The following is an 8,930-nucleotide window of genomic DNA, read 5'->3' as shown; positions in this document are numbered from 1 at the left end:
CTTTTTTTTTTTTTTGGGGGGGGGGGGGGGGGGGGGAGGCATTGTTTAGGTAGCTATCTAACTACTTTTCTACAACTTATCCAGACCCAATACTATGTCGGACACTCATCATGCCCCCCCCCCCCCCCCCCCAACACACACACACTTTTCTTAGACCGCTAAGCAAGAGCTCTGCAAGTTTAAAATTACTTCGGCAAATAAATGCCTGAATTGAAATTTCCCAAGAATCAATAGCTTCAAGATAAATTTTAGAATTTCTTTGAGAGCTTAGTCCTATATTTATTTGATACTATAATTTGTTCACATTTTGACTTTGTTAAAGGTTTCACATGCGAACAATGAATACTTTTTTTGTTTGTTTTATTCGCCTCATGCCTCATTCTCGCTTATTGGATTAAATTGATTAAATCCGTTTTACTTTCTAACGGGGAATGATTGCCGTGCTTGACTGAACTACTCGGCTCGTACTCGTACACCTGCCTCTTGAGAGCAATAGCAATATCCCTACGCTAAGTGAGTCGAGTGTGTAGTTGCTATGTCTCAGATTCATAGTGTGGGTCCGTACGTAGTGCTGGGTCGAGTTTGAAACGATCAAATCGAGCGGGTTTTCGATCGAGTCCTCTAAAATCGAGTCGGTTTCGGGCGGGTTTCGAGTCAGTGACGTCATCGAGCAGTGATTCGTTTGAAAAAAAAAAAACACGAGCAACTCGTTTGCCACAGGAAACTTCACATACCCCTCCCTCTCTTATGTCTGTGGCTGGCTTGACTGCAGCTGGTTATGATGGGGGCTGCCAGATGGCCAAGTTCAAAATTGGTTACTAAGAAACGCTTTTCTATTATTATTCATTTTAAAAAAATAATCTTTTATTTAAAAAAAATGAAAAGATAAGTTTATCCAACTGTAGTCGATTGTTTTGTTAATCAAAACAAATGAGTTTTTCAAGGGAGTCAGAATGCTTGTGGTGTTGGGCTATTTGGGGTCTATTTGACTACTTGGGCAAGAAGAAATCTGGCTGTCTGGCAGCCTTGATTATGATCGTTCGTCGCATCACACACACATACACACCACACACACACACACACACACACACACACACACACACACACACACACACGCCATCAAACAGTTGTTGATGGTGAAGGGTTGAGACCCCCCCCCCCCCTCCCACCACCATCATCCCGCTGTCACCTTAACATTTCATATTTATGTCGCGCCAAAAGTTGTCGGCCGCCCCCACCTCCCATAATTTGTCACTGGTCGTCATCGCCTCTTGTGTGTGCGGGAAAGGTCGTGCCTTTCATTTCATTATTTGAAAAATAAATGAACAAGAATGGTGTGTTTTTATTAGGTAGGTAGATAATAATAATATTTAGCAGGTTCCACACCCAGACACACACGGATTGCCCGGACACGATGATAACGATGCCGACGACAATGGATGACGATGATGATGATGATGATGATGATTATCGTGTTTCTGTTTAAAAAATGAAATACTTTAGCAGGTTCCACCCCCACCCCCCACACGGATAGACCGGACCCGAAGATGATGATTGTGGTTTTGCTGGCTGTTACGGCTGTGATGAGGATGATGATAATGATGATGATGATGATGATGACGATGGCGCAGATGGTGATTATTTGTTCGGTCGCTCAGTGGTACTGTGTCTCTTGTCACAAAATCAAGCCTTGTCAATGGCCGGATGAGTGACAGTGATTGTTGAAAATTGTGATCCAGACGTTAAGTCCGTGTGTCAGGCACTTGACTCAGGTGTGAATGTATTCTTATCTTATAAGCAATGACGGGTATTGTAAAGAGCTTTAATACAAAAAGACTCCAAACAGCGATCGGTACCTACTGTACGAAATGGATGCATGGTCGATATGGCGTGCCGGAGGAATAAATTAAATAAAATATTGTGAAGTTCATTGAGCATGGTAAATCCTTGGAAATGCGCTTTGAACTAATACACCTGCTAGACAACTCCGATTCCAATATAAACGACTGATTAATATTCCCATATATAAACTATAGTTAGCTGAAAATCTTTCTTTGTCGGGACTCCAAAAGTATGGAACGAATTAGACAAAGAAATCAAAGGGTCTTTTAGGAGCACTGATTGATTTTAGATTGATTATTACATTGAAATGTGTTGATATTTATTTTATCCATTATTATTAGGGTGGTGGTGGTGGTGGTGATGATGATGATCCCGCTGATATGATGGTGATGATAAATAAATTAAACATAATTCCCTTTATTCATCCCATAGGGGAGATTCGTCTTTCGGGTCTATTCTAAGGGAAGACTGGAATAACCCAAGCGATAGCCGCAGTGCAGCGCCGCAAATTTAGTTAGGGCAAGGTGACTTGCTCAAGACCACTCAGCGGCGGGTGATCGAACTCGGTACCTTTCGGGTGCCAACCAAAGACCGTACCGCTGCCCCTGATGATGATGATGATGATGATGATGATGATGATGATGATGATGATGATGATGATGGGAACTAACAAAGAATACACAGGCATCTAAAATTGAAACATTCCATATTCAAAGCTAATGTTTTACTTTAAAAAATTGAGCTTTACAATATCCACTAAATGTGATCAAAGCGCTTTGTAAAGGGGTCCCCGGTCAACAGCAACATTTAATATGTAGGACGGGACATGCCGCCTGTTAGGCGATATTACAATTTTTCAGACAAAGACAACGCTGTTAACGGCCAGGTACTCATTTTACACCTGAGTACGGTGAGAGAATGTGAGTAAAGAGCCTTGTCCAAAGACTCAACTATGCACCGAGCGCGAGGCTCGAACCCAGGACTTTCCGATCCCAAAGCGGGTGTCATACCACTAGACCATTATAATGCACGAGAGCCATGGTCGACTAGAGTACTACCTATAGTTACGTCATGACTAGACCACATAGCCGCACTACTGTAGGAGTGTTCATTGATAGAGGGATGCGTGTGTGTCATAGAAATAGCCTTAGTGTGTGTGTGTGTGTGTGTGTGTATGTGTGTGTGTGTGTGTGTGATAGTCAAACTTTAGTAGGTTTAATGAAGTCTTGTCACACACGCGTGATACACCTATACGAATTTCCCTGCCACTGCCACCCAGACACACTAACATCTGACAAGGAGTGAGGGCTGTGGAAGAACCACAGACTACCGTGTGCAAACATTGGCGATTGGTATCGGATGGCAAACTGTGATCGTTTGAATTTGAAATGATTCGAAACACTCGTTACCCCTCCGCTCGCTCGAATCCTGATCGTCTCAAGCTCGTCTCACGTGTCAAGATCGTCTCAAGCTCACAACCCGCTTGATCGTTTTACGATCGAGTGATCGTTTTACTAACTCGCTCTTCAGGCATTGAGATCGAGCACTGACTCGTGGCTTGGCGCTCGGTCGTCGATCGAGTAAAAGCGATCAAATAACCCAACACTACCGTACAGTCGAACAGCACAGGAGCTCCAACCTACCTACAGATTGTTCGAACTTGACCTAGCTCTACACACATGCATAATAGTGAGTTTACAAATCCAGTTATTCGTGGAATTTATTTCAGATAAATGGCGAGCCGTTGGTCGAGAGCTTGAATACCCGCGACCAAACGCTCTTGAATCTGTTAGGATATAACATGGCTTAAGGATTTTATGTAAAGGTCTTGTTTACTCAGGAATTGACTCAGTGTGTGCTGTTAGTATCTAGTAGTGTGATCAGCGAAGATTTATTGTGTGAAAAAGTGTAAGTTTAAAAATTAAATGTGAAGTGCTGTGGAGTTTCTTTCGTCCTTATTTGGATTATCAAAATAATTTTGAGACTTACTATAGAATATTATTAGTATCATTATCATAAGCATGTAGTGACTTCTTTCGCCCAAAATAGAAAGGTAATAATCTTGGTGATAATCCAACTTCAAACTATCTTCTAGTCTACGTTTGTTACTTGTTACTACTTTATTTAACACTTATTAGTGTGGTAGATTTAGATAGTAGAAGTAGAGTAGTAGATAGTAGTGGCTGGTGGAGCTCACACACACACACACATACACACACACACACACACACACACACACACTCACAACTCAGTTATTGCCAGTCTTACTAATTTGAAGATTAAGTACTAAAACTTTTGACTTTGGATTTTGATTATGTGTATTATGCATGTGTACTTAAAATAAGAACGCCCCATAAATAACTCATGGCTCGAAGATGATTCTACAAATATCATTACTGCAAAGTTATTATTATTATTATTATTATATTATTATTATTATTATTATTATTATTTATTATTATTATTATTATTTATTATTATTATTATTATTATTATTATTATTTATTATTATTATTATTTTGTTTGTTTATTTATTAATTATATTATTATTATTATTATTATTTTTGTTTATTTATTTATTAATTATTATTATTATTATTATTATTATTATTAGTTTGTTTATTATATTATATTATTATTATTATTTATTATTAATTATTATTATTATTATTTGTTTATTTATTTATTATTATTATTATTTTAAAAAAATTATTTTATTATATTTTTTTTTACTATACTGCTTTCTTTTTTTAACACTCAACTCGTAACAAACACTCAAACACCGTGTCATTGTGTGCTTAGAGTTAGAATTTGTCTCGTTATCATCCTTATCATTTCTTAAAATCGTGTGGTAATTTATTTTTTTTCAGGCTTGTCACCAGTTTCAATCTACAGCTTGTCTAAGCATTTTTTGGGGTCCAAAATAAGCAAATATGTTTACTAGAATTGTTTAGTTCTCTTGTATTTTTACACAGTCCTGGCATGATGAATGGTTTGGCGTGATTGACAGGAGACATTGTAGTTGTAGTGTCTATTCATTATAAGTTGGCTGCTATTTTCAATTGTTATAAAATAAGGAGAAGCAGTTCTGGTGGCTTTGTGTGTGTGTGTGATGTTTTATTTATGCCAACAGGGTCACGTCCAGTTTAAAAAAAAACAACATTTTTTGCTTTATTATTGTATTTCATATATTTGTTTTCTAAATTTCTGTCCGTTGTGATGAAAACAAGATACACCATTGTTCGAATTGAGATTCACTCAGTGACTTGTCAAAATTTTAACAGGAATTCATAACAGGATATCTATAATATACATTTTTGGGGATCCTGATGGGTAGAGCACTCGCTTCGTAGACAAGGGGACCGAGATTAATTCTGGTTGAAGTTGAGGTTCTTTAATGTCCCCCCCCCCCCCCCCCCCCACCTTTCCCAGGTCTGTTTGATCGGGTGGAAAGTACTTTGCAATAGACTAGTTTCCTGTCCAAAGGGTTGCAAGCAGTTGCTATTGTCAATTTCGCATTATAGAAACTGGGATAAATTCCAGCTCCATGTGCCTAATTATTCTGAGAGACTAAAAAATAAGTCAAATTGCTGGTCTTATCATTGTAATGAAAATGCTCGCAGGCTATCAAATATTGTCTATCAATTGCTATGTTAACATCAGTTTTTTTTTGTTTTTTTTTTTTTACTTTAGACGGTAATTGATTCGGATCAGACATATATGCATTGTTTTTTTTTTTTTAACAAACAATGTTGTTCATAAAGTGAAAGACAAGTCATGTGACCTTTTGTTTAGCTATAGCAAGATGTTTATAGTTTATTGTTCCACTAACTATTCTTGTTCATTGATAAGATAAGAGAATTTTCTATTTTTAGAGCAGCAGGTAACAATGCCCTAGAAGTTTGTTTTTATTTAGTTGTTCCAATTTCAATTAACGGTCAACGAAGGTAAAGTGAAATGATGTATATTTAAGAACTTTAGAACTCACTTTTGTCTTTCATTTCATTTTTATTAGGGACAATTTCTGTCATAGAGTAGGTGCCAGTAGACTGTTGTGGAATTTGTCATAATTTGAAGCGTTTGATTGAGGAGCAACTAAATAATTTTCTCAGCTCATTTTGCTTTTGTTAGGGACAATTGTTGTCATAGAGTAGGTGCCAGTAGACTGTTGTGGAATTTGTGATAAGTTTGAGGCGTTTGATTGGGGAGCAACTAAATATTTTTCTCAGCTCATGTCCGCTTCTGATTATTGTCCCTGAATTAATAATTTCCTTCATGTATGCATTTGCTATTCCTAACGTCCTGTTTTCAAGCTTGGTGGCTTATTTTCTTGAAGTGTATAATATGTCCATTTCCTTGTGGTTACTCCTGCCATTCAGGCTGACAAGTTCTGTTTTCAGAAAGAGGTCATTATTATTCTTCATTCAATGCCCAGCCGTTCTTGATTAAAAGGAAAGTGGTGATATTTGTATTACTATTCATTATGTAGACCTAACAGTTGTTGAGTTTACTTAATCCCCTTAAAAACTTTGTTTCTGAGCTAATGATGTGGCGTTAAGTCACTTCCGTACCGTTGGGTTGGGGGGGGGGGGGGGGGGGGGGGGGATTCTGAATTTAAATACAAGTGGAAACATTAATTTTTTTTGTCTTATGACTTCTGTGTTGTAATTGAATGCCTATTTGAACCATGTATCCTTTAAAAACCACCATTTGGTGTTAAACACCTTAGACGATTTGTTTCTGCGTTGTTCATTTCTAAATAACCAGGGTTATTACTATGGCCAAAAGAAAACAAAAAAACAATGTGTGTGTGTGTGTGTGTGTGGGGGGGGGGGGTGCTTAAAGCTTTATGTGGTTTGATCAGTTCCTTGTCCTTTAAACAAATATACCCATTTAAGCTCACCAGCGCAAACTTCCCATGTTTCAAATTGCATTTTATTAATAATTTAAATAATTGTTTTAAGTTTAAGTCTTAACACTTTCTCTTTTGGGTGAAAGCTTAAACTTGAGTTTTTCCATATTTTTTTCCTCTTATGCTGTATAACGAATGTTTTTGTTCCAATATGCAGACATTGTTGTGAATACTGTGCAGTAAGTGTATTTATTTGTAGTGTGATTAAGTGCCAATTTTTTTCATTTTACATTTTAGATTTGCTTAAGAGTCAGATGCATAATGTCAGAACCCCAGGTATACGTCAGTTGTGAATTCTGTAACTGTCAAGGATATTGAACCTCGCACCATTCCTCCAGTTTTATTGGATGGAGGCATCGAATAAATAACACCTCTGTCACTGACAGTGCTCCACAGAAGCATGATGGGAAATCTTCACCTCTGGAGTTTTCCATCTTGCCACAATCATCATCATTGCAAGGTGTTGTTGAGGGGATGAAATACTCTGCACCTCCAAAATTCTTCATGAATAAAGGTGACACCAACCAGGAAGTTACTTCTTCACAACGTCAAATAACAGTCCAATACAAATCAGTCTATCAGGGTACAAATCCGATCAATTCTACTTTTTCAAGTACAAGCTCCAGTATCAGTATTGGTGGAGGTGACTTTAAAAGTACAAGTCTTCAGACCAGTCATTTAAGAGATACAGTTATTTCAGGTCACTATAGATTTGGTACTGGTGGAGCTAATCCACAAATATTGCCATTGCAACATATGGCTGGACCAAAATCAAATATAACCATGACGCCCATAGAGGTGAAACATGCCGGGTCTAGCTCTGATCCGAGAAAAGTTAGTTTGTCGGGAATGTCATCTGTTGACAGATTTTCCCATCCCAGTCCTGGACCCAACATGGGAAGGAGTCAAGATACTATGACAACAACCCGACGGATAATCGTTGGTCCTGATGATGGCCGTAAGATGGAATCAACACCCCCATTGATATACACAGATCCACGACAAAGAACAATGCCTCCTCTTAATCAAACAAGCATGGCATCTCCTTCTATCACATCTATTCAGAATGGGGTGATGCCACAAAACCAAACTCAACAGTTTATCACATCACAATCTCAGGGTTCCTCTGTATCTGTTAAAAACCTCACACCATCATCTCATGGAAATGCTCATTCACTGTTGTCCATAAACAGTCAATCCAATCAACCTCTTCCTCCTTCCATCCCTGCACGTGTACCTATAGGGAACAACAAGCCACCACAACAACAGGTAAATAATCTCAGTGCTTTTGTAGGGCCTCAGTCCACGGATGCAGCAGAACTAGTGGTCGCAGCTCTCACACAGCAGCTTGAGAGGGACATGAGCATCAATGGATCTATCTCCAAGGCATCTTCAGATACATCAAGTACAGCAGGTGAAGTGGAGCCACCTCCCCCATACCATGGCCCACATGATGTACAAACATCTGTGAAAAGACCACAACAAAACATACCACCAAAGTCAACAGTTCGTCTCATTGCACCCGTCCAAGGAGTTCCTATGACTCCTGGTTCTGCTGTAAACCGACCTCGTGTCGGATCGTCTCCAGCACCCATGTCACCAGGCATAAAATCTCAGCTGGCCTTTCAGGTGACCCCACCCAAAGGGGTTGGTCCATCAGAAGCAGAGAAGAAGCTAGCAGCTTTAACCCAACAGCTGGAGGAAGAAATGGATCAGCAGACGACAACTGGAGAATATTTTGGTAAGTGTTTAATTGCATCTTCATTCTTTATAAAGTTTTATAGATTGGAGCTGTATTTAGGATTATAGAACTGTACCAGAACCAGGTTTGTTATAGTTGCAAATTTTTAAAATAGTAAATTATCAGTTTGAAAACCAAAAGTCTTGGACCCTTATATTGTGCGTTTAAAAATATAGGGACTCTTTTGTTCTGACAGTATGATCTTGTAATCTTCACAACACGACCTTAATTAGGTCCTTGGATAAGAGCTGACAATTAGAGGCCTCAAAATTGTGCCTTTAGAAAAGGAATTTTGTACACATTTTCATCAATCTGTCAAAAAATGACTCTCGTACTCGAGTCGCTCTAGCTCTTTCCAGGACTTTCTTGTGTATAATTATGTAGACTACAAACTGAAGAATGAAGCTTCCAAGTTTGCGGCCCAAGGATCTGGAA

At 38.5% G+C, this 8,930-nt stretch overlaps 1 protein-coding gene across 2 annotated transcripts in view; it reads left to right on the top strand.

Moving 5' to 3' along the window:
- The first annotated feature begins 487 nt into the window (after nt 1–487).
- Nucleotides 488–8,930, top strand: part of LOC144976847 (uncharacterized) — a 62,626-nt gene continuing 54,183 nt past the window's right edge. For both annotated transcript variants that reach the window (XM_078921357.1, XM_078921355.1), the window contains exons 1-3: nt 488–565; nt 3,459–3,531; nt 6,992–8,495. In XM_078921357.1, the coding sequence (XP_078777483.1) occupies nt 7,229–8,495 (1,267 nt within the window). In that variant the 5' untranslated portion in view covers nt 488–565; nt 3,459–3,531; nt 6,992–7,228. The remainder of the gene's footprint in view (nt 566–3,458; nt 3,532–6,991; nt 8,496–8,930) is intronic.

This window comes from Berghia stephanieae, chromosome 7, assembly GCF_034508935.2.
Source record: "Berghia stephanieae isolate SIO BIC M18660-M18661 chromosome 7, UCSD_Bste_1.3, whole genome shotgun sequence".
Lineage (NCBI taxonomy): Eukaryota > Metazoa > Mollusca > Gastropoda > Nudibranchia > Aeolidiidae > Berghia > Berghia stephanieae.
Note: the sequence above shows the minus strand (reverse complement) of the source record. Positions and strands in the feature narration are given on the sequence as shown.